The sequence below is a fragment of the Aricia agestis genome, chromosome 8 (assembly GCF_905147365.1).
Source record: "Aricia agestis chromosome 8, ilAriAges1.1, whole genome shotgun sequence".
NCBI lineage: Eukaryota > Metazoa > Arthropoda > Insecta > Lepidoptera > Lycaenidae > Aricia > Aricia agestis.
The window spans coordinates 5,615,572-5,643,112 of record NC_056413.1 but is presented as its reverse complement, the minus strand read 5'-3'; the positions used below and the strand labels follow the sequence as shown (position 1 = coordinate 5,643,112).

General features: G+C 37.7%; 1 protein-coding gene across 1 annotated transcript; it reads right to left on the bottom strand.

The window, feature by feature from the left end:
* Nucleotides 1-371: 371 nt before the first annotated feature.
* LOC121729738 (transient receptor potential cation channel subfamily V member 5) lies at nucleotides 372-26,664 on the bottom strand. The gene is made up of 16 exons (XM_042118346.1): nucleotides 26,562-26,664; nucleotides 20,463-20,641; nucleotides 17,696-17,824; nucleotides 17,100-17,238; nucleotides 15,031-15,220; nucleotides 13,488-13,641; nucleotides 12,466-12,720; nucleotides 11,797-12,022; nucleotides 11,335-11,454; nucleotides 11,002-11,096; nucleotides 10,757-10,881; nucleotides 7,736-7,870; nucleotides 5,984-6,093; nucleotides 1,682-1,863; nucleotides 1,190-1,432; nucleotides 372-726 (listed from the first exon to the last, which is right to left on the bottom strand). Exons 1-16 carry the CDS (start codon nucleotides 26,650-26,652, stop codon nucleotides 574-576), a joined length of 2,526 nt encoding a protein of 841 aa, XP_041974280.1. The 5' UTR covers nucleotides 26,653-26,664; the 3' UTR covers nucleotides 372-573.
* Between the last annotated feature and the right edge of the window lie 877 nt (nucleotides 26,665-27,541).

The following is a 27,541-nucleotide window of genomic DNA, read 5'->3' as shown; positions in this document are numbered from 1 at the left end:
CGCCTGGCAACCCTAGACCAGACCATATCTACTGTATTATATAGTAGTCATTCTATGAATCAATTTCTCTGATAGTACTTGCTGACAGATCTTGAGTCACTTTCGATTAGGTTTTCGGTCAATTACCTAGGTACACTGCATTGGAAGCTACAAGTGCTATGCAAACGAGTTTAGGAGTTTACGTTTACCACAGTAATGAATTGTTTGACATGTTCATTCATATTTCTAAATCTAATCTGCTTCGTCATGACTTCACCTATACTTTATTATATAATTTTTAAGGGGGAAAAGTTTGTTAACATCGAGGACTTAAAATTATAGTAATTTTAAGTCCTCGATGTTAACAAACTTTTATGACAAGGCATATAGGTAACAAACGGTCCTCTTGGGATACTCTATTTAAACGAAGGAGCTGCAAGCAAGCAAAATCTAGTAAGTGTAGTTAATGATGATTATGACGTCATGATTATTTGCCATTACATCAGAATGGATTAGATTGCTTACTTGGATGTGATAATGCCGATATTACGATAAACTTTATAAAAATGAAATTGCTCTACTCATGTGCAGTTCCTATTTTCTAATCGGATAGTTTCTAGCTGGTTCCGGTGGCAGTCGACCCTTGGCGCCCTTCAATTCAGCCTCGCGAGCCTTCCTCTTAGCTACTATACGCTCATGAGTCCGCTTCATCTCCAATATTTCCTTCATTTCTTCCTTATCTTCATCCTGTAATTTAAAAAAAAATTAAAAAGTACCTTTTCTTAAAAAGGTACTTTTTAATTATTCCTTTTTTAACTTTATCAAATTATTATCCTATAACACCATATATTTCAAAAGTTGTTTAAGTGCTAATAATTTTACTTATACAATATTATCTGTACATCATTTAACCCTATTTAACGAAATAAGGATATGGGCGAACAGCCCATAGATGGTCCCTAATTGTATAAATAAAAAAAAACCCTATAAAGGAATTTTACTTTGGATTCTGGTTCCATTCTTTGTGTTTAGATTTGAACATTTTTCTCTGTCCGTTGATCGTAGATTGCTCCTTCAACCACATCGCTGATAGTACTCCAGCTCCCTCGACCACCAACACTATCTTCGCCCACTGCCTCTGCCACTCGTTCTTCATCCCTTATAATATATTTTACTCTAATTCCTTTATCATTCGCGAGTATTTGCTTACCTTCTGGTTAATTCTCAGCACCAAAGCCCTTTGTCCGTTAGCCATGGGCTGGCTATATGCCATTAGTTGCTTCAACCTCTGCGCTGGTGGCACTCCTCTCTCCACCACCAGCACTATCCTCGCCCACTGCCGTTGCCACTCGTTCCGCGTCTCCGCTATCTTCTGGTAAGTGTTTCCCATCATGGCAATCAACATGTTCACCAGGAGAATCGCCACTATTATCATGTAGATCACGAATAGTAACTACAACAAAAATAATATAATATTTAATTTTAGCATTTAATTTTACAGTATACAAAATATAACCTGCTTTATTTAAGTTTAATACATAGTGTAAGTTTAATACATAGATACTTTGAGTCCTGGTTTTTTGCATTGCAGTTAAATGTACGACTCTGCGTGATTAACAATATTTCGAATTTTGTCACAACAAGGTTGCTAGCATCTTCATCAAGATATTAACACTTATCATCACATTAACACCTAACTTACCTTAGCCTCAATCTCATGGTCGGTCCTCTCGAAGGCGCTGTAGTAGTCGGAGAATGATGTGAGCGACATGAGGAACATGGCCATCACGCTCTCCATAGGCGACGGCATGGGGTTCGACACCGAGTCGTCCACGCCCTCCGGCGTGTTGGGGTTGTCGAACGACAGGAATATCACGTAGTACGCTACAAGATAAATGCTAAAATTAATGGATGCTACAAATTAAACTTAAACTGTACGTATTCATATCCGTCGCCCCGTAGTCACGGCAAAGCCAAAATTCATGAGCCTGCTATCTCTTATATTTTTAATGTTTTCATGTTTGTCTTACTGTAAGCTACTGATTCCATTTGAGATCCACATAATTGTAATTTTAATGGCTGGAGAATGAAAGCCATTGTTTGCGTAATAATTGGATACGTACCGCAGATCTACTTCAGTAGCTGGTAGGTAGGTGTGTACTTACACAGTGGCGGCCTTACCCATTGCGAGGCTTTTAGTCTTACGAAAAAATAGGTTGTGAGGCCCTTGCAAGAGCGAGGCCCCGGGCGATTATCCTGTTCCCCACCCCCTAGGGCCGCCACTGTACTAACATCAGTAAGTGATAGGTGTAATCTTCTAGTCTGAGTTCCTATTTCCTAGTTGAAATGGGAACTCAGGCTAGAAGATTTTTCTCTAAATTATTGAATTCGTCAAATGTTTCTCAATCGGCGATTCGTGCTTTACAATTAATACAAAATGCATGGAAAAATTAATTATCTTGAGAATTTTTGATAAATTTCGTAGACCTAGCCCAACATGACTTTCACTAATGTTAATCATAAGTCATAACAAAAAGTAAATGTCACTTTAGATAAATGGACTTATCTAATTAGGTAAGAGTTAAGACTAAACAGTAAGCACAAGGAGGTAAAGGAAAAAACGCCAATAAAATACTTCAAATGTCAAATGATTAATGGGCGCTTGCGTTATATCCCATTATTAATTGTCTATTTGTAAATCTTTCATTTAGTTTTGTATTGGCTCAAGATTCAAGAGCCAGGGGCAGCCAGACCTTCATCCATGAAAGTGTGTCTGTCTGTCTGAGACCTCTTCACGCCCAAACCGCATAACCAATTTTGATGAAATCGACGGTCCCTACTATAAAGCGACATGTCAAAAGTAGTGGTTTTCAGGAGAGCGTTTTTAAGATTCAAACTGTTACTGTAGATTATCATAAAACATTAACACAATGTTTTTGGTTGATTTGTATAGCTTAATGTAGGCCGTTTCTAATGATATAACATAATTTTAAATATTTTCAATATTTTTGCCAAAATTACAAGATGACCGTTTTTACGCTGAAAATTCAAGACAAATTCAGTTTTGAATTGTCTGCGTAAAAACGGTTAAGTCGTACATGTCTGTTTTTACGTTGAAAGAATAAAAATATTATATTAGGTCCTAAATTCATTCAGCACTTTATAAAATGATTCTTATTGTCATAATTTACAAGTTTATAACGTATGAGTAATATAAATTCTGGCTCTTCAGTAAGAAAAACTAAAAATACAGACATATCTTTTTATACGCTGCTAATTTAAGAAGTTTTTTCTATGTTATAATGAACGAATAAAAGGACATGTCATCTATAGGCCTAAAATGAAAAATTCTAATGAAATGTGACTGTTTGATAAGTTAAACTGTATAGATTTCAAAAGTCTATAAATTTTAGTATCAATGTATTAACTAATTCTGTTTCCACTAAAGGGTAAAACAAAAACATTCTTATTGGTCTTTTCGGATACGTCTTGAGCAAGGTCAATATCTTTTCCAATTTCCCTTCCCTAGGTGACCATTGACGACTTTAGACTTTTAATTGCATCTTAAATGAATAAATTCTTTGAGGCTTCGTTATAACTTCTACAGTGGACAAGTCTGGACGGTAAAATATAATTCTGAGTCGATTATTATATTCAACTTTTACTGACTCTTGAGAATATAATTATGAAGGTCGTAATTTTGAGCATTACCATTGAATACAGAGCTGCATCGATATAACCATCTTACACGTTCTTCACAGGAACAAAATAGTGTTTCATTCCAATTGGCGACTACCAAATTGACCACAGAACATCTTATCTATTCTAATATTATTAAGCTGAGGAGTTTGTTTGTTTGAACGCCCTAATCGCAGGAATTACTAGTCCAATTTTGAAAATTCTTTGAGTGTTAGATAGCTCATTTATTGAGGAAGGTTATATGCTATAAATTATCACGCTAAAATAAATACGAGCAAGGAAACAGAAGAAAATGGAAAAAACGGGGAAGATTATTTGAAAGGGCTTATTTACCGTCGTTAGTTTGTCTATCGAGCGAAAAATGAGTGTTCTTTATAGTTTTTTATTTATTAATTGTTTTAAATAAAATAAATAACATTTCATTTAACATATAAACAATTTAACGCCTTTTGTTCGCAAAACAAATATGCAGTCGAAACTCATACTCAATGTTCTTGCAAAGCCGCAAACATAAAGATATTTTATTTTATTTTTTTAAATAAAGTAACATAATATAATATTTTTAAGCTTTTAGGTTTCCGTGCTTAATAATTGAAAATGGGAACCTATCAGACTTCGCTTTCTATATATGGTTCGTCCGTCTATCGCCGAGGTTCATCTCAAGAACCGCAATAGTAGAAATTTTCACCAAATTACGTTTTTTTGTTGGCGCTTTAAGAAATATATTAAAATCAAAATAAAATTAATGATTATTGTGGGGCCTCGAACAACAAACGAGATTTTTTGCTCTATATCCATACCGGTAAGGCCCTGATGGTTGTTCATCATGACAAGAAGCCTCAGCCTCCGTTGCAGCCATTATTTCACGTCACTGATTATTTATAACACTTAAATATTCATATTGGTTAAAATTTGATTGAATGTGTGGCACTAGTCCCACTGAAAACAAACAAAAATCTCATAATAACTGTACGTAAATAATAACAAGTCTATAAATAATTCTCTACCTTAGAGGTAGAAACGGACATGTATGACATGTCGCGGGACGGTGCGTAATTTCCAATGCGGTACAAGACGGTAAGTATAGATCTCCGCATCTACCACAGTAAAATCTAATAAAACTCCCAACTTGTCGTCATTTACGTCTTTTTATCTTTGGAATTACTTGTGATAGAAAAAAAATAATAATGTAGGAATATGCGGCTCATTATATGGAAGTGCTTTTATACTTAGGGACCGTCGAAATGAGTCCCGGGAAAGGACATAACATACTTTTTATCCCAGAAAAAATTAACTTTGGCGCAACGGAGATGCGGGCGTCAGAGCCAGTCCACACGGCGCGTTGCGTCGACGCAGCGCTGCCGTTGCGTTGTTTTACATACAAATAACCAAGGTGTTCACACGGCGCGCTGCGTCGTCGCAACGCACACATGACCCCGCATGCCTCCCGAGACGAATCGGGACGATGGCGTATTTTGGAATATTTTGACGCATAGCGCCCGTGTGGTCGGCTATACGTCAAAATATTTGCGTTTTTTTTATGAAATAAGCAAACGAGCAAACGGGTCACCTGATGGAAAGCAACTTCCGTCGCCCATGGACACTCGCAGCATCAGAAGAACTACAAGTGCGTTGCCGTCCTTTTAAGAGAGAATAGGGTAATAGGGGAGGGTAGGGATGGGAAGGGAAGGGAATAGGGGAGGGTAGGGATGGGAAGGGAAGGGAATAGGGTAGGGTAGGGAAGGGACTAGTAGGGGATTGGGCCTCCGGTAAACTCACTCACTCGGCGAAACACTGCGCAAGCGCTGTTTCACGCCGGTTTTCTGAGAGAAACGATTTGCGACGACGAAACGCAACGCGCCGCGTGGACTGGCTCTCATGCTGCAGTTATTTTATAAAAGCTCAAAGTTTTTTGTACACTCCTATACAGGTAAAAACCACCAGCGACTATGGAGTTTAAGTCGCGGTAACTTGAGTTGGTATCCGGTTGTGAAGGTCTACCTAACTTTCGTTAAAGTTTTATACTAATTTTTATTTCTTATTTTCGTCGGGATAGCTCTAGAAATGTTGTCTTCCAGTACTAGACGCTTATGACATTTGCTTCTCACTGCCAAAAACCCTTAAAGGCTAATAATACTGTTATAAAATTATGAATGACTGTCTGCTCCTGACAATCGACGCCACGCTCTTACCAACGATTCTGATATTGCGAATGTTCATGGGCGACTTTCTTTCCATCAGGTGACCCGTTTGCTCGTTTGCCCCCTAATTTTATTTAACAAAACTCTAAATTGGGCAAGAGTACCTTGAGAGAATCCCATGACGAAGACGAGGTAGATGCAGGCGAACCGCAGCAGGTCTCCCATCACCATGCGGTATATCATCACCACGAAGGGACCCACCGTTTTGAATCCTCTGAAAATATCTATAGCTGTCATATTGTGAGACGGCGCCAAGATTTTAAGACTTACTAATGTAGTAAGAAAACTATAGTTTGTGCGTTTTATGATGATATGCGTGACACATTATAATTGACAATAGTAGGGAAGTTACCTAACAAAAATTAATCGATAGTTTAAAAATATCGAATCACTTCGTAAAGGAATTGCAATCTAAATTATCGATTTCGTACTGACATTTCAGTGGTGCCGGCGATTTAAGATGGCCGCCCTTTTTTATCGATTTGATTTCGATTCAACAGAGTCAATCTCTATTGACATAAGTTCCGTTTCATGCATCTGACATTTTTCAAATGTTTTCGTAACAATAATTTTATACTTACTCCTATTTCACAAATTTTATATTAATAAGTTAGCATTTAGCAACTTTTCATTTTTAGTTCATTTACAATTATAGGAAACATTTGTTTTTACTTTTTGTAGATGGAATATAATTTATTACATTTTGTTTTTTTTTTATTTTCTTGTAAAAAAAACCCGTAGCAAGGAATATGAAAACTGTCACCCATATCATCTTAAAACGCACAAACTAAGTATAATGAAGTACTTAGTTATGTAGAAAAAACTTTACGGTTTATGCTACCGGCATTAATATTACTAGCTGTCCCGACAAACGTTTCTTTGCCATATAAAGAATTTTGCCCGTATTATTTTATTGAAGTGACTAAATAAGTAAGTCACCATGGCAACGTCCATCGCTATCTCGTCGCACAAGCAATGGTCGCCGTCAGTCTCGAGTTGTAATAATTTACTATTATTTATTCAACAAATGCACTTATCAATATAAAAAGTAGATACCCAGTAGCCGATTCTCAGACCCACTGAATATGCATATAGGTTAAAATCAGGAAAGCCGTTTCGGAGGAGTACGCGGCCTAACATTGTGACACGAAAATTTTATATATAAGATGTTATAATAATATAAGCGTTGTATTTGAGTTAGTTTGAGATTAATTTCAGTTTGAGTCTAATTTAAGTTATGGTTGAGTCTAAGTTAAGTAAGAGTTGAGATTGATACGAAAATGAGATACGGTACGTTTAAGTTTTAAATTAGAGCTAACTTTAAGTCCAGTTTAAGTTGAAAATGAGTTGAAATGGGAGCGGGATTTTTTTAAGCAAGAATAAACGGCGGACTGATTACCATAAGAAAGATAACTTTTCCATAATGTGCGGGGCATTCAAAGGCAAAAGCTTAAACTTCACCTTCAGGCTTTACTCCATATTCATCAGGCATTTCATACAGGCTCAAATGTGTCACCCACATCGCTTCAACCTAATTACAAGAATCGAAAGTATGTCGCTTAGGGTCAGACACACCGGTATATATGACGTGGCATTTTTAGGATTACGTTATACGATTAAACTTAATTTATTAGTAGACAAGTTCAAGATACACAACTTGCTTTTCAATAGAGATGACGACAAGGTCGAAGAATTTTCACGACCTCAATCGGAGTACTATTATAATAATATATTCTGTGCCTCAATTTCCAAATTTTACATTGTGCTAAGAAATTAGGCTAGCCTATTTAATACATGGGAGTAAAGTTTCAGTTTGCTAAGGCGTAAGGCTGGTCTTTGATCCCTGGACCACGTACCTGCAGAAGAACAGGAAATATGGTGCCGTGGTCAGCATGATCATCACCGCCAGATGGTCCTCCTCCTCATCCGCGCACGCCAGGCGCAGGGTCGGCAGAGCCACCATCAGCAGACACGAGAATAGGAACATAACTCTGAAACCAAAAGACTTAGGTAGCCATATTGGTTACACTCTTCCTAGTGAAAAAATCGATTGGTAAGTAATCAAAACTCCATGATCTTAGTACTAACCTTGACAGTCAGGTAGACAGACAGACTAAGTAATGAATGGTACCCTAGAACACGGCATAAAAGGGGTTAGGGGGGTTTTGCAAAACATATGGTATATTTCTATGTAAGAATAGTCTTTAGGATTCCGTCAAAATCATTTGGCGATCATTCGCCACCTCTGATTGAAAAATTGTATATTGTTAACACATATTTATGGCTAGACGTTCCACGTGGCTTCGCCTGCGTAAATTAGGAATTTCACAGAAAAATTAGCCCACAAAAAATAGCCTATGATCTACGAATAATAAAAACTAAGGAAGAGTAATTGTATGTCCACGAGTCTACAAAATGTGACCCAAATACATACATATATCTATACGTGGGAGAGCCATGCTTCGGCACGAATGGGCCGGCTTGACCGGAGAAATACCACGTTCTCACAAAAAAAGTGAGTGAGTTTACCGGAGGCCCAATCCCCTATTCCCTACCCTACCCTATTCCCTTCCCTTCCCATCCCTACCCTTCCCTATTCCCTCTTAAAAGGCCGGCAACGCACCTGCAGCTCTTCTGATGCTGCGAGTGTCCATGGGCGACGGAAGTTGCTTTCCATCAGGTGACCCGTTTGCTCGTTTGCCCCCTTATCTCATAAAAAAAAAATACATATCTGTGTCATAGTACATAGTTTATGCATCCTCTCTTCCTTCCCCGATAAATAAGCTATCTATCAAACAAACAAACAAACTCTCCCGCTTTATAATATTAGTATAGATTAATCTAACTATAGATGGGAGAAGTTATTATTTGACCATTAAGTCATGTTAACTTACTTGTAATGCTCATAGATACTCCTTCGAAACTCTCAAAATAATTAGCACAAGAAAGGGAGTAAATTTTGAGCAATAACAGAACGAGGGCAAGTGATAAATAAGCGCCTGTACACTACAGTCGTTTATGTCACACGCGAACAATGCACAGATACTCTCCAAAGGAAATGGCGCTATAAAAATGTTTTATACTAAACTTTGACCGATACAATGTTACTATATTGTCGCTTTGTAGTTATATTTTAAAGCAATATTCTGTTACTACGTTAATAATAATTATACTGTTGTGACTTGTTACGCGATTAATTTTATAATACATAAAATATTGTATTATTTTATAAAATGTATAATAATAGCTCCCACACCGGTTTCGGTGACGGTGGCCGGTTTCATTGAAACCAGGCCAGCTACGCAGGATTAATTTTATAGTGCCCAAGTGTGTGCGTAGTACACGAGAGCACTCTCTATTCCTTTACTCTCATAACCCAGTGGGACGGAAGACCCACACGACTGGCGAGAGATCAGCGCGTAGACACCCGCTACGAAAATTCGTAGCAAATGTCTACGCTAAAAATTTTTCAGCATAACTTTCGCACTGAAACACTTAAAATATAAGTATTGTTTTTTAAATTCTTACTATTATTGTTAATACGAAAGTGTGTCTGTCTGTCTACTATCTCTACATGCTTTAACTGGTTTACCAATTGAGTCCTATTATTGTAATATGCATAATTAATGAGCATAATTTGGCGCAATGGCTGCAGGCAATATCTACTATTTTATATTTTGCAATAAGATTAAAATATTTTAACTACAGTAAATAATGGTCAGCATTGCAGTAAAAAAGCTTGTTATTTTTAAAGCAGATAACGGGCTTAAAAAGATGAGCACGAGGTAAGAAGGCCCTAGAGTCGAGACCTGCCGACTGCCGTAGACCACTCGTGTCAGCGCCGCCTCAAAGAGATCTTAATGATTTTATTTGAATACTATATTTAGCGGGCTTAAGGCCAGGCCCTTTAGCCAAGACCTTTTCTTTATCGCTTAGTTATAAAATCGCCGATCAAAATTACGGATCAAATTATGGAGTTGACATAAACGTAAAAAAACGACTTGGCTACAGGCTCTCAGCTCTCAGCTCTGTTACGCAATCCACCTATGAAAACTTTGATTACACTAGTGTTTTATAATACGACCTATATCTAATATTATTACTAGCGATAAATAACAAAAAGATTAAATGTTTTTGTTAACACTTGACCGCATCGTAGCGACGCAACACGTCACGGCTTTATAAGAAAATAATTTAAAAAAAAAACTATGTGACCTAGGGGGTGAGCCAAAATCTTTTCGTTTTCGCTTTGTTATAGAATCGCCGATCAAAATGTATGGAATTGACATAAGCGTTCGTTAATATGACGTTGACGTTCGACTCATCTTATGTCAATTCCATACATTTTGATCGGTGATTCTATAACGAAGCAAAAACGAAAAAGTTTCGGCTAAATGGCCTGGTTAACTTTTATAACTTCCCTTCTAATATTAACCTTACCTGGACTTCCACGAATATTTCAAGACAAACAAAATAGGTTCAGGTGTTCATTCTTGCGAGACTAACGAAATTTAAAAGCGACGAATGGCTTGTGCTTAACGGCATTACCGTTAAGCACGAGCCATGGGGGTATTTTCGTTCGTCTCGGAAGTTTCCGACAAAATTAAGAACTTTGCAAAGTAGTGTCTCTGAGGTGTCATTCTAGTGCAGTATTCCTAGAATTTCTAGTAGTACTATCAGAGAAGTTGATGCCTAGGCAGATCAAACAGATGGCGGACCTAAGTAATTTGGTTGCGTTACGTCAAACCCATCAGACCGGTTTTAGCTAACATTGAATTGACATAAGCCGACCAAATGACGTAGTTCCGTCAACTGCCTAGGAATCAATTTCCTCGATGGTACATAATGAAGCTACATAAATTAATAGAACGTCCTACCTTGACGGTACTGTGCTCAAGTTTTCGAAGAACATCTTCAGTCCCAAGAACCTCGCCTCACGTAGAGCCAGCCCGATGTACGCCAGAGCTCCTACCCATAGAATCAGTTCGGTGCATATTCGGAGCTGGAAAAATATTTGGAAAAATAGTATGTAACATAGTAATAAATGTGTTATAAAATATATCTGAGGCTGATGAAAATATTAAATAAATAAACAACACTCAACAGATAGAAAAGTACGCACTTTAGCTTCCCAAGTATCCAAGTTCATGAGACGACACTCCTCAGTCAAGTCCTCCCACCACCCTTCCATGTCGTTCTCTTTTGGAGGTTCCGTTGCTGAAAAAAGTTGTTATTTAGTTACTTATGACCCGGTTAAAATATCCTACTCTGTAAACCTAGATTCAACTTGCATTGAATCAAAATCATGGGATTACAAAAAATGCGTAGCTAATCGACATGGCGCTTGCAAAGCCACGACTGTAGTTTAAGAATTTTTAGCAAATTCTATGACAGCTGCCATTTCCATTAGGCATTAATCATCATGTCAATAATATATGGGATGATAATTACTCACGTTTGTCCTTCTCTTTGGGATGACTCTTAAAGCGTGCACAGTGTATACCATCCGCTTTGGTACTGTTGATCACCTCGGCGGCTGGATTTAGCTCTATCCCAACAGGGAGAGTGCAATTTTCTGAAATATTATCAAGGATCAGTAGTTTCCATAATCCGTCCGTCAGTCTGTCTTCGATGTACCATTCAACGGTTAGTGCTTGTGAGAAACTCTGCTAGAATAATGAAATTTTTCATGGTCACCAACAATAATCATTTTTGGAAATATCAGTTTAATAACTGGAGTCATATCGTCTTGTAATCGCTTACTTAAGAAACTTCGGCCAGAGGCAATACAAATCGCCGTCCGTTATGGACAATCGTCCAGTCTTTATAGTATAATATAGTCAAAATAGTGTCAAGGCAAGTCCATGTCAGGTCAAAGAAGTCATAGGGTATCCTTTGTTTGACCTGGTATACTCACCTACATCCACCTCAGTATCATTGATGGTCGTAGTATTGATCATGGTCGTGTTAAGCGACCTGTCATGAGGCCCTGGCCGTAGTGTGAAACAAACTAGAGACACTAGGAAGTAGCAAGCGAACAGTATGAATTGGCGGTAGAAGCGGAATTTCACGAACGTGTTCCACTTCGTCTTGAGCAAGTCGATCAGCATTCCTTCTAAAAGTTCCAGATGCTCGTCTTTCTCCTACAAGACAGAGAGGTGATTACAGTAATGTTTTTTTCAGTGGGGAACCATTTAAAGAAGCTTAGCTCTTTCCAATTATTGTTATTAAAATTTTGTAGCTAAATAGGTCATTTCACAGTGAAGTTAATAGCATTTCAGATTTATACCAACAATTCGCAATTGTCTACTTTATTCTCATACATAAACTAATATACCTTTGGATTCTAGTGCTGGTAAGAACTAACAATACCCCCCACACCGGTTTCGGTGACGGTGGCCGGTTTCATTGAAACCAGGCCAGGTACGCAGGAGTAATTTTATAGTGCCCAAGTGCGTGCGCAGTACGAATCGAACCCACGACCTCCGATTCAAGAGCCACGCTCTTAACCACTGGGCCATGGAGACGTTAATAATCTTCCATCAATGTGACCTAAATCATTACTTATCTTAATACATCTTCTTACCCCAAATACCACCAAATTCAGCGCCGAATCCTTGCTAATCAGTCCAGTCTTAGTATCAATAGTGTCGACCAGATCAAGCGGATAAGCCGCACAGGTGGTCGCTCCGATCTGCCAGTAGATCTCCCGCTCGATGTTCAGGATGTGGAAGAACAGCTCTGTTCTGGCCAGCTTAGCGGCTAACGTCAGTGGAGTGAGGTTCAACACGTTCTTGATGCTGAGCGACGCGCCCACCTCGTATGCCATGTCGAATGTGCCCTGTTGAATTATTTTCAACTCTTAGGGCCTGTTTCACCACTTCCTGATAAGGTGCCGGATAGGCTTATTTGACAGATTCTCCATACTCTATCTGTCAAGTAAAGTGGTGGATAGCCTTATCAGGAAGTGGTGAAACAGGCCCTTACTTGAGTTTTTGTGTGAAGAAACCAAAAGCGTTAACACAAAATTTGTCCCTTACACTTTTTCGTGAAAATAAAAAATATTTATACCGGGATTAAAAGTGTTTCTTTGCGATATTCATGGTTGGTCGTCTTGTTCGAGAAGAGATAAGTAACAGACAAACAGACATTATCACAGACATATCTTTTACTCCTACTACCTTTCTTATGATTAATTTCGTTGTGGATCCGAAGACAGCTGTTGAGCATGTAATTGGGCACACCTGAGATCAAATCGTAAGTTCTCGTAGTTAGTTACCAACTTCTCACTGTTGATCATAGTGACACAAAGACACACAGAAAGATAGACAGCAAGACAAACACACTTTGACCCTATAATATCAGTGTAACTCACGATCTTGATGTACTATCAGAGAAGTTGATTCCTAAGCAGATGGCGGACCTAAGTAGACCGATCACAGCTAACATTGAATTGACACGCGCCGACCAAATGACGTAGGTCCGTCAACTGCCTAGGAATCAATCATCAACTCGATGGTACATAATGAGCATGTGCAGCACGGTGTTGCAGTATGAAGGGGTAACAGACAAACAAACTGCGAAACTTATAATATCAGTGTAACTCACGATCTTGTTGTATATGATGAGCATGTGCAGCACGGTATTGCCGTTGGTGTCCTGCTTGTCGGGGTTGGCGCCGCGCGCCAGGATCAGCCGGTAGCTCTCCTCCTGGCCCAAGCACGCCGCGAAACTGAGCGGGTACTCGCCCCAGTACACGTAGCTGAAAGAGTTTCGATGGAATAGTAACAGCTTTCAACACCGATTTCGGTGTCAAGCCCGTTGCAGACGATGCGCAGTAGCTTGCGCAAGTACTAATACTAAGCATATATTTTCATCGTGTGAACGCATTTTGCTTAGTGAAAGTGCGAGTGCAAGTTGCTTAGTAGCACTCGCTTTGGTCCTCGCGCAAGTGCGACTCATTTGCCCCCGCTCCGTCTACTTCACCCCCGCGCTACTTCACTGGTCATCGTTTGAACATGCGTTGACCAGTACTGGCGCCAGTACTAGCGCCAGTTCAGTCTGTTTGTTGTTTTGGTAAAGATGTAGAAACCTACCACTAGATTGTTGGGGAGTTGGTTGTTTTATTGAGTCTTAATGTTTTAAGTTTGTGAATTAAAAATGAATAAATGGAATTCAGACAAAACTATACAGTTTATACAACTGTATAAAGAACATGAGTGTTTATGGAATGCATCAGTTCCTCTGCTATCACTCCATTTAGCTCTTGAATTAGGCACTTAAAAAGTTTATTCAAAACCATACGCTTGTCCATGGTTGCCTACTATGCACTGGCACTATACAAAGCTACTTCGCGTGATCTTTTTACGTTTGAACGCTGGCGCAAGTACCTGCGCAAGTACTCGCGCAAGCTACTGTGCATCGTCTGCAACGGGCATCAGTAGAAGTTCGTTGTTTTGTCAACTGGAATTTGAAATTTTGAAATTGACAGAAGCAATTTTATATTTTATACTCTAGATTGCGCGCAGTACTTACCCAAGAGCATATTTTTTTCTTGCTTTTACTCTCGAAACCCAAAGGGATAATACGACACAACTAGCAAGAGATCGCGCAAGACCGATTTACATGCCCATCCGACGCATAGAACATCTTTCTTGTCAGACAATCACATGAAGCCTACCCTACCTACTACCTATACTAGCGCAGAGTTGAAGCGCATCGAAGCGAATTACCTAATTAATAATTCGCTTCGATGCGCTTCAACTCTGCGCTAATATAAATTGACCCTTACGTCTTGAACACATATTTTATTGTTTCTACGCGGAAATCAAACACACGACGGAATAGATACCCAAGCTCTAAAGCTAAACCCCTGACGTTAAAACCGTAAAATTCTACTAGAATAGTAGCAACCTCTGAGTCAAAAGCCAGCTTTAGGCTGCCTTTCCACCAGAGCTGAGCGGAGCTGTGTTGCGAGGAATGTGTTTTTGGGAACCAATAGCATCGCCGCGCTGAGCGATGCCATGGCAAAGTCATGTCAATGAAGCGATTCTATTGGTTTTCAAAAACACATTCCTCGCAACATAGCTCCGCTCAGCTCTGGTGGAAAGGCGGCCAAAGCCACTGGACCACGTTGTTAAAATCTGCTCACCCATCATAATTAGTATCAGGCTGCACATTAACCCACTCATGCTCCAGCGAATCCGACCGGGACGCCTTCTGGTCTTCCGGGCACATGAAGTTGCCGAAGCACCGCTCGTGGTAGTCCGCTCCAGAGTCCAGGAGGAACTTCACCATGGTGAGATCCTCGTTTACTATCGTCATGTGTAACACGCTCTCTCCTGAAATATGTTGGTATTTCAGGGACCCTATTGGCATTAATACTATTAAGTCTGGGAGTTAGAACGCTCGAGACTTCCAGAGTTGAGGGATTTCACACTACAAAAATTAGAACAATATTAGCACAATGTGCCATCGAAGAAAGTGATTCATATAGGCAGGTGGGAGACCTACGTCGTTTGGTTGCGTTATGTCAAACGACATAACGCAACCGATAGATTGCGATTCATATTGAATTAATAGAATCCAACCAAATAACGTAAGTCCGCCATCTACCTATGAATCAACATCTCTGATAGTACTAAGAGCCCCCGCAGACTTCATCGGTCGATAGAAAGTCTGCAGTCTGCGGGGGCTCTAAATCCTAATTCAGTGCAGTGAATTTTCCTGCACGGAGCACCTCTGGAATCCCGACACGTCTGAGCCCAACTTTGAATGAATGAGTTCTCATTCATTGAAAAGATAATAAGACCGCGATAAATGGAGTAAACATAATAAAAACCATACGAGTTGTACTGAATCATAATAGCATTTCAGCGTCAAAACAACAGATTCTGGAGTGTGATGTTTTGACAGTATGCTAATGTTGACGTCCACTCATCTCATACATTATTCCATCCAATTTCGAGCTAACGACTAAAGACATTTCGCATAATGTTAACAACAGTCGTTGAACATTATGTAGTGTTTTTAGCGAAAAGTCTAAGCTTCTAAAGTTTGTGCAAAGACATGTAACTTGTAAGAACTAAGAACGAATAGTCATATTGCTGCGTTGCGCAGTAGCCACATTATGCGCTACATTGATGTTTCACTTCGTCGGACGAGGTGCTTTGATAAAACAACGGAAAGGAGTTGAGCTCGAAGTATGAAAGTCCTGAGTCCTGTCGTCGTTCTGTACTCGTGCCTCGTGACATGTTATATTCGACGACGCAACCCACCGGAGCAGTAGCCTGGGGCCGTACCACGAAACCATTTTGAGACTCAAACAATCGAACGTGAAATGACGTTGTTAGAGCGACGCTGCATTCAAGTTCGATTATTCGAGTCTCAAAACGGTTTTGTAGTAGGCCTGCTGGCTCTAAAGCGACAAATTTTACAGACTCAGTTACATTCAAGGAGTACGGTGGGAATCTAAAAATTGATGGGCACGGAACACGATTACGGTTTCAATCCCTTACTATTAAGTGAACGGTTTAACGCGCAAAACCTTGAAATTTCATAAAGCCCCGATCTCTTAAGTAATTACATACTTAATACTAAATACTAATATCCGCTTTTAATATCAAAGTGTTATCGATCACTCTATCAAAGTAAAATCAATTTGCGGAGCGAGGCTGAAAACTCCGCAGAACGGCTACAAAATAATCCGTGACCTACTTACGCACATGCAAACCAGGTATTGTTTTTCTGGGCTTTTATGAATTATTCAATAACACCATAAATCTGTTACCCCACAAGTAAACAATTCGTTCTAATACTTTATATAGCTTTTTCTGTAACTTTTATTTGGGACGTCCACAAAGAATGGCTGCCAAAAAAGTCGTGACAAATGGTCACTCCAGAATATTTATCTTACTTTGATATCTGCAGGATTGTACGCATCGTCCTTTCTATGATGTATAAGTATAAGAAGGCATTAATAAAAGTGAAGTTAATATTAATGCCTTCTTAAAAATATATTTTTGTGGTTAAATTTAGATACTGGTATCCTTAAGTAAATGAACATCAACACAAACACAACATCATATTTTTTATAAAGTAAAATAAATAATTGTTCCTATAGAAAAAGTTGCTTTTTCTGCAAAGGATCTAAAACGGAATGAATATTCACCATGAAAGGTGAATGATTCACTATGAATTTTATTTTATTAACATACTAACCATAGTATTCGTCGCTCATGTAAACGTCGTTGATGAGTTTGGGGTAGAACCGCAGTAGCCTCTTGGCCAAGTCAGCCAGGAGCGATGTGGCAGATAAGAAACACAGGTGAAGAATTGTCTCGCCCACGGCACCGCGCTCCTGAAACGAGTAGCTTGACTCAGTGGCGTAGCTACCGCTGCCTGGACCACGGAGGCCCCCAACGTGAATGTTATGTTTTTTTTCGTTTTGTGAGAAATTTTAACGCTTCATAAGGGCCTCCTAACGAATCTTTATACGAAACCTCGCCAAGGTACGCTACGCTTCTGACTAGAATGGAAATAGAATCTCGTGTTTTTTTTTTCATTTATTCGCGTAAATATCGTTTTCGAACTCTTTCGTAAATTTGCAACGAGATAGCAAAAGATTCGTAGACGAGTGAATAATATGTGATATATACTTAGACAAATTTCAACATAAATGAATCACTGGCCTCACTCTGCTGTTAATTGTAGAGGCCTGTGATCTGCCTATATAATATAGTATTTATTCATAGTTAACAAAGCTACAATTATCATATTAACTTAAATCTAAAATAGGTGTAGATTGTAACAGTTACCTTCAAATCCCAACAAAGTTCCCTGTACGCTGAAGGGCTTGCGTCATACTCCTGTTGGGTAACCAATGGCCAGTCTTTATCTATGTCGAATTCTTCGTCTGGATTCTCCATCCCTCTTAGTGGTGGTAACTGTCAAATTAAAATATAGTAATTAGTAAAGGTACACTAAAATTAAATAGTTTATGCTTTGACGCTTTATCTGTTCTTCTTGGAAAAGTTATTTTTATCTTTTTACATAATTTAATCAAAGACACAAAGAAAAGAGGATAGAAAGGCCATTTTCGCCAGAGTGGAAAGTTCACCCTGGGTCGAAAATCAATTATTATTTCTCTTGTTAAGTGAGCTTGTTGTATAGTTGACTTTAACACAGATTTGCCCAATTAGAGCTGAATGACCAATAAATAATTGAAATATTTAATCGGTAAGGGACTTTATTCTATCAGTTTGCCTTGAATGTTTGTCAAAGATTTTCATTTCAGGAACTCAGAGAAACATTTGAGAATAGGAATGCCGAATGATGATAGCTAGAATTTAGGTCTAGTTGGCGAGTTGCCAGATTACAAAATATTCAATTTGCCCGAAGCCCGGTGATTCAATTACGTTCAAAATCCATGCATGTTTATCCCTAGGAATATTTCTTTATCTATACTAATATTATAAAGCGGAAGAGTTTGTTTGTTTGTTTGAACGCGCTAATCTCAGGAACTACTGGCCCGATTTGAAAAATTCTTTCAGTGTTAAATAGCCCATTTATCGAGGAAGGCTATAGGCTATATTTTATCACGCTAAGACTAATAGGAGCGAAGAAATAGAGGAAAATGTGGAAAAATCTATACTAATATTATAAAGCGGAAGAGTTTGTTTGTTGGAACGCGCTAATCTCAGGAACTACTGGTCCGATTTGAAAAATTCTTTCAGTGTTAGATAGCCCATATATCGAGGAAGGCTATAGGCTATATTTTATCACGCTAAGACTAATAAGAGCGAAGAAATAGAGGAAAATGTGGAAAAAACTGGGGGGAAATTATTTGAAAGGGCTTATTTGAACGCGCTAATCTCAGGAACTACTGCTCCGATTTGAAAAATTATTCATCAAGAAAGGCTATAGGCTATATTTTATCACGCTCACACTAATATGAGCGAAGAAATAGAGGAAAATGTGGAAAAAAGGGGGAAATTATATGAAATTGCTTATTATCTTAAGAACTACTGGAGCAATTTTTATGAAGAATAGACCACGTGAAGCGACATAGGCTATTTTTTGCGGAAAAATGTACGGTTGTGTGAAATTCCTAAAATACGCGAGCGAAGCCGCGCGGAACATCTAAATATAATAAAATCGTAGGAAGGTCAATTCTGTACATTGAATATTTTTGTACAATAATACTTGGCTAACGCGGACGAAGTCGCGGGCAACAGCTAGTTCTTCATAGAAATACCTCCACCTCACTTTTTTGCGCACGCAAGCACGCCTTTTTTTTGGAAGTCGGTAAACGTTTTTGTGAAAACTAAGGAAACTTTGTAACAACGGTGAATTCTTTCAATAAACTTATGTTAGGAAAAATAATTAAAGTGCAAGGCGAAGTTTTCTCGCTAAAACTTAGAGCATATTATGAACGTTGCTCGAGTTTCTGAGAACTTAATCTGCAGAATACCATGGTATACTTACTGCATTTAGAACCTAATATTAGGTTTATTGAAAATGAGGATCAATTTTGTAATATTGTGCCGCGTCGATGCAATGCAATGGATTTTCCAACGAGCCATTCAAAACTGTTATTAGTTTACTGCATAAGAATGAACATTATGAATGGAGATTGGAGACTTGCCGCCTGCCCGTTGGGCCAGCAGGCAGCCCTGCTTGCTGTTAGGCCTGCTTCAAATTGGAATGCCTTGCATAAGTAGCAATATAAATTGTATAAAGGTGTAACCGCACCGCAGCGGTGCGACGCAAAATTCTTTGTATGAAATCATATGAGCTAAACTACGCAACGCAAAACGTCAGTACCTTGCAACGCTAAGTACCGCGTCGCTTCGCTGTAACGTATTCTCACCTAGTGCGGTTTCGCCCTTATAAGTGCTTGTTCAGACAAAGCGGGAACCGCGCGGTTTGGACCCGCGTGTTTTAAGTTTTAACTGCTCGCAGCTTATTACAAACAATACAAAGGCGTTGTATTAAGAGGATTCCACACCGCCATTTTTTCCATACAAACGTTGTCCCCTGTTTCCTCCCTGGATAATGCTAGTAGAGTTATAATTTTTTTCCTGAATATCGACGGCCACTAATACAATGTCCCTATGTTTTCTTTTTTTTCATAATTTAATTATTAAATAAGATATGAACGTTCAAAAACCCAAAAAAATGGCCAGATTTTCCACTGTGTTCAAACGTCCAGAAAACAGATTTGGATAGATTATACAAAAAAAGCAAAACATAGGAACACAGCTCAAGCCTTTTTTTAATCTTTAATGAAAAAAGTACTTAAATCGGTTAAGTTTTGGAGAAGGAATCAGGGGACAACGAATCGTTGATTTTCTGGATTTTCTGCAGTTGTCTCTATCGCGTTCTGCGGTATAGGCTTGAGGTAAGGGAGACAGCTATAGATATTACACGTACTTTTTTTTCATTTCTCTAGCCCCTGTTGTATCCTCTTAAAGCGTTCACACTTAACTGCTCGGTTTCTGCACTTGAAACGTGCGGTTCCCGTTGTGTCTGAACATTGAACAAGCACTTCCTATAGGGTTCTTCGCTCAACTCTCTCCTTACCAACTTATGTCTCGGCCTCTCCTTGTTCCTCAGCAGCACGACATGGGATATCGGTATGTATCGTCCTTTGCCGTTATTGTACAGAAACGGTTCCACCTTGGTCTTGATGGCGTGGTCTATCTCCGCGTACTGCTTGTTCTGGACGGCCCGTTTCATCATGTCCACTAGAAGTCCGCTACCTTCAATGAAAATATTGAAGACTAGATGACGCCCGCAACTCCGTTGCGACAAAATTCGCTTATCGCGCGGGAACCATACATTTTGCCGGGATAAAAAGTATCCTATGTCCTTTCCCGGGACTCAAAGTATCTCCATGCCAAATTTCAGCAAAAACGATTCAGCGGTTTAGGTGTGAAGAGGTAACAGACAGACACACGTCCGCATTGATAATATTAATTAAGTAACTAGTAAGTATTAGTAAGTATCCAGGATATGATCCTGAGGTCTGTTAAAGTTTTTGTTTGTGGCCGATTTCTGTTAAATTCAAATTCAAATTCAAAATTCTTTATTTGCACAAAACATGGTAAAATTAGATGTTCCAAACATTGATACGTAGGTACTTACATGTTTTGCCTGTTTATGGCATGCAAATGTTTTTTTTATGGAAGTCATATTAATTATTAAGTAACATGCTTATTATGTAATCTAAAAAGGTTTATAAAATTAGGTCTCATCACATTACAACACATATTAAAATCATGTCAAAATTATACATTACATTAAATTATATATATATATTAAAATATTTTTTTAATGAATTAATTATATTTATCGTTTAGATATTCTGCAACAGAGTAGAAATTTTTATCTATGAGAAATGTAAATAATTTATTTTTGAAACTATAACAATTTTCAGTTTGCTTTATGTCAGAGGGTAGTTTGTTATACAGTTTTGGCATCATTATGTATGCACTTTTACTAAGCTTACAAGTCTTTGATAGAGGTATTTTAAGTTTATTTTTATGTCGCATGCTTTTAAAGTTTTCGTATACTGTATGTTATATATTTTTTTAAATAAAATTGATATAATTTTTTAAATATAAACAGGGTAACATTAGGATCTTAAACTTTTTAAAATAGGGTTCACAGCTTTCTGTTTGTTTGAGACCGCACATAGAGGGTATGCATCTTTTCTGAGCTCTAAAGACACGTTCATGTTCAGTAGCATTACCCCAAAAAACAATAGCATATCTTAAAATTGATGCTACGTAAGCATTGTACGTTATAAGCAAGACATTGATACCGACTACTTTTGCTAGCATATATAGTGCATATCCGTGGTGCATATGAGAACTTTTGTAGTTTAGTACATAATATTTCAATATGGGAATTCCAACTTAAGTCATTGTCAACCAAAAGCCTATAAATATAGGTTCTTTGTGTGGATCGCGAGCTTATGAGGAGTCCACACCGCCATTTTTCCATACAAACGTTGTCCCCTGTTTCCTCCCTGGTAGAGTTATTTTTTTCCTGAATATCTATGGACACTGTTAGCATGTCCCTATGTTTTCTTTTTTTTTTTCAGAATTTTATTATTAAAAAAGATAAGAACGTCCAAAAACCCAAAAATGGCCAGATTTTCCTCTGTGTTCAAACACCCAGAAAACAAAAATGGCTAGAATATACAAAAAAAATATAGGAACACAGCTCAAGCCTTGCTTTAATTCTTAATGAAAAAAGTACTTATGTCGGTTAAGTTTTGGAGAAGGAATCAGCGGACAACGAATCGAAGATTTTCTGTTCTTTTATTAGAACTTTTGTCGTGTTGTATCTATCGCGCTCTGCGGTGGGAGACTTGAGATTGGTGAGACAGCAATACATTTTCAAATACCTATTTTCAATTTCTCTCGCCCTTGGTATACCCTCTTATACATAATAATATATACTTAGGTACATAATGGTTTTGGCTTTGCTTAGTATGCTCTTTTTGAAAATTCACCTTGTAAACCAACCACGCGCATATAAACAGTTGAAATATCCGACCTTTGCAAATAAGTCCTAAATAAACCCAATTTAATTTGTTACCAACGGATTTAATATCTTTAAGTAGCAATTAACTCAGTGAAATCAAAAAGTAATTTCAGGCATCGTCAATTTCAGATGTACCCGAGTATTTAACATTAATTTAAATTCGAGTTCAGAAATTATTAGGATTGATTTTATAAAGCTTTAACTTCTCCTTAGCCCGAGGTCATATTGCTACCTAGCATTGCGGTGCGGTTCGACAGCATCAACGCTCCGACGCGACGTTTACACACAGATTTCATATTTTATATTATGCAACGCGTCGCATCATCAGACGTGTTGCTTTGATGATACTACGGACAAGAGATCAATGTTGCCAACATTTTTTTTACTAACTTACCAAATGTAGCAGCGTAAACCACCAGAAACCGCTAAAACCTAAATGGCCTCTCTAACCACCGGAATTCCACTAAATAACGTAAAGACAACAAAAACCTACCTGAATATAATTTGAAAATGTTGTTAAAATGAAAATATAGTTTGAAAACCTGTTAAGTCTTGACCACTAGCCACTAAAACCAAATTTTTCCCGCCAAAAGGCACGTCTAAGCCACCATCTAGTGGAAATTCCACTAAGCTGGCAACACTGCAAGAAATGAAGACGTGAGAGAGTGGATGACGCGTTGCAACTTGCACTATTGCCGTTTTGTATTGTTTTGTCGCGCGTCGTCGCAACGTAGCTATGTGGCATACATTGCATTCTCATGGTAATTGAAGACGTGGGTGGATAAAGTGGGTAACTAACTTTGAAAATAATCGCCTTCATTTATGCAAAAAAATGCATAAATGAAGGCTTTAGGACCAGGAAAATGATTTGACATTAAAATAAAGTTTACGTACACCCAGATATCAAGTCAGATGATGAAGTAGGAAAGTTACGAGATTTGGTCAAATTATTTGAGAAAAAATAACTAATAAGTAATTGCCCTTATGTTATAAAATGTTAGTTATCCACTGTATCCACATTCCACTCATGTTTACAATTATACAGAGTGTAAAAAAACTAAGTGATAATACTTTAGGGTGTGTATGAGTTCCTTGTGAAAGTAGCAGCGCTGAAAGATCAAATTTTTTTTTCACTTTTGTATGGGCGAGCGCCCCGGCGTCACGAGTTTCCCCATACAAAAGTGAAAAAAACTGGTCTTTCAGCGCTGCTACTTTCACAGTGAACTTTCTACAAGGAGCACATGCACACCCTAAAGTATTATCACTTAGTTTTGTTACATCCTGTATAGATTATTGTGGCATTCCGTACTGACGACATAACGCAATGCAACGAAACATTAAGCGTTCTCACAGCGTTTATACAACGTGACATTTTAGTGGTTGTTTTCCCGCAGCAGAACGATTTACCTAATATACTTAGATGAATGATTGGTCTCGCGCTCGCGCTACGACTAGATACCGTCGGAGTACTTGAAAAATGCGGCAACAAATAATACGCCACATCGGGCGTAACCGCGCCAGTCGCGCCGCAAGCTTCGGGTGAGGTAGATGTGTCGATAATTTTCGAAATTTTAAGTTACGTCCGTAGCAAAATGCCAATTTGCGTAGTGAGACTATGCAATAATAACACTACAAGAAACAAGAAAGGTACTGGCATCACATACCATTAGTAAATATTATATAAATCGTCATAAACACAGAAAAATAATATAAACCTGAAAATTCGGATCGGAGTACCGCTTGATGTTCAGTGTTGCCAATTACCATAAACTAAAAAATCCCAAATTTTTCTGAGATTGTGATTTTTATTTATTTATTTATTATATCTTATTTTTTTATATATACATAGTGGATGAGTGGATGAGCGCATTAAAATCTCTAGCTAGGGTAGCTGGTTCGAATCCCGCCAACGGAACAAAAAGTTTTCAAAGTTCCTGGATCATGAATGTGTATTAATAAACTAGCTGTTGCCCGCGACTTCGTCCGCGTGGACTTCAGTTTATAGCGCGCGATGTCAACAAAATTGGTGTCAAAAGCTTTTATAAAAAAACCCTGGTACCCCTTAAATCAATACAGCTGTGCAGTGTGCACACAATAAGTATTTCATTTTTTTATATTAAACTTTATATTTTATGCCAAATTTTAAAGCTTATTTAGCCCTCCAATTACACAACTTTACCCATAAACTATTTATCATTGATAGATTTAAGGTTACGTCACTGCACAGATAAAGTACTGAGTTATTTAATACCGTAGAATAGATATAACAATCGAAAAAATTGAAAATTAAAAAGATGATACCACGTCTTATAGAAAGACTTTTGAGCAAGCGTCAGCGCGATGTAGAAGACGCACGGCGCCATCTATTATGAATTGTTGGAACTAACTTAATTTGAACAAATTTACGCATTTTCACCCCCTTACAACCCTTTTTTCCAGTAAAAAAGTAGCCTATGTCCTTTCTCAGGCTTTAGACTATCTGTATACAAAATTTCATTACAATCGGTTCGGAAGTTTTGGCGTTTGGCGTGAAAGCGAGACTGACAGACAGACAGACAGACACTTTCGCATTTATAATATTAGTATGGATAGTATGGATTAGAAATGCAGTAGGAGTTCTACATAAGATAAGATAGATTGATTATTATTATACCAAGTGATAATATTATTAAACATAATATTCTAACGTATTAAAAACTATAAACAAAAACATACTAACTAATAAGTATGATTAGTTCTATGTTACAATAAAGTAAAAAATAAAACGCCATCTGTTGAATCGTATTAGAACTAAAATGTTCATTCCATCGATATATTTCTGGATTTTTTATAATATTATACATAAAATATGTTTAAGATTTTTGAAATTTTATTTTAATACACATCCAAGACCCAGGAACATTGAAAACTTTTTGTTCCGCCTGCGGGACTCGAACCCAGGACCCCCGGGATGAGCGCTGGCCACGCGCAATGCGAATTCATTTTCATCGATATTTTCATGGAAATAAGATATTTTCCCACATCAAAATGTAGCCTATGTCCTTTCTCAGACTCTAGAATAACTGTATACAAAATTTCATTGCAATCGGTTCAGTAGTTTTGGCGTGAAAGCAAGACAGACAGATAGACAGACAGACAGAGATACTTTCGCATTTATAATATTTGTATGGATATGAATTATGAGTATCATATTACGAGTATAATAAAAATCTTAAATACAGTTTATATTTTATGTAAGTACACAATACAGTAACAAATGAGAAAACAAATTTAACATTTGCTTTTTTATGACTCATTCTTAACTTTCATTAAACTTCCTACCATTGTTTTTGTATTGTTTTCTCATCAATATTGTACCCATTATATTTCGTTGACCTAAACAACGTTGTTATTTTATGGCATTCTTTTCGAATGGACTTTATTCCAATGGTAAAGTTTATCTGGTGATTGAAAAATCAGCACTTACTATACAAAAATATAAATTACAAGACCACAGCAACTAATTTTTCCCCATTGATTGGGCACCAGTTAATAAATTACAAGACCACAGCAACTAATTTTTCCCCATTGATAGGGCACCAGTTAATAAATTACAAGACCACAGCAACTAATTTTTCCCCATTGATAGGGCACCAGTCACGTATCTGGCAACCCGATTATCTACGCACACAACAATATTTGTGCATTGTTTTACATACACTACAATATTGAGGTGCCGCATTCGGGAATCTGTGTTTTCTATACAGCGCGGTATCTAGTCGAGCGCGCGCGCGAGACCAATAATTTATCTAAGCTAATATAGTAGTAGGTATTATAGAATCATGCAAGTTATTTGAAAATATAAAATATATTGTATGACGTACTATGGTAACTTTATGCCGATAGGCCCGAGCGGCTATGACTCGGCCGAATTTTATTTAAGTATGTTTTGAATAAAAAAAAAACTTCACAAATCTATTGTACTACTAAGATAGAATCATTTTACTGCGGGAAAACAACCATTAAAATTTCACGCAGTATACTTAGCCATTTTGTTCTACGGGGTGTAACTTTAATCTGGTGGTGGCTCTTAGCCACCCAAGCCTCAGAACTCGCCGTCCAAAAATATTGACCTGCTTCTGTCCTTACCTTTGACATCAATCAGTTTGTACAGCTTCTGCGTACATGTCCCCGCCTGCTTCTTGACTCCACTAGTAACATTACTCTCCGTATTACCCATGTCGGCAGTAGATCAAAACAAATGACGGACCAGGAAAGGGAAGGAGTTCAAACAATATCGACTAAACTACGTTGCTAGGGTTGGCACACGCATGTTTATTTTAGTTGGTTTTACGCATTTTTAGGATTTAAATAGCTTTCTTCTTGAGTGTCTTTAATATAGGTAATTTCTTCGACAAATAATATTTAATTGCCATTAGTCTTCTTGTTTACCATTAAAATAACTAAAGACGAGCGCGGTCTAAAGAGACTCCTTGCGATAATTTTAGCGCAAAGTATCGATAAAGCTTTGTTGCTATGTTACTAAAATACGGATACCTACCATAATAATATGGTTGCTATATGGTTGCTAGAACTTAGAAGCTACAGACGCTACAGTACATTAATAGTAGCTTAATATAGACTAATAGTATACAAACATTTTGCCAATAGGATCTAATAATAAGACTATTCTTAAAGGCTGGAAGAAACAGAAAATTAAATGAAGTAACAAGACTAAGTGGAACAAATATACGTCATGACGATGATGACACTGTAGTCATTGTGTTATCAACTAATATGTGCAGATAAAAGATATACTATCGTGAGAAGCGGAGGTAATCCCACAATCTCGAAAACTGTAAATTGATTCAGTTCTGAACCAAAAATTGAAATAAGTTGTAACTGTGTGGGTCTGCCAAAAAATGTGAAGAAAAATCTGTACTTATACCTAATAATAATATATGAGTGTACATTAAAAATGTAAATCTTTTTTGTGGGTTTGAAAGTGCAATTACTAATTAGTTTAAATCAAGATGAAATTCTGGTAAGTAGTTACTTTAAATAAATTCTTATTTATTTTATGTTTTATTCTTATGGCAAAGAAAATATACCTAATAATATATTATAAT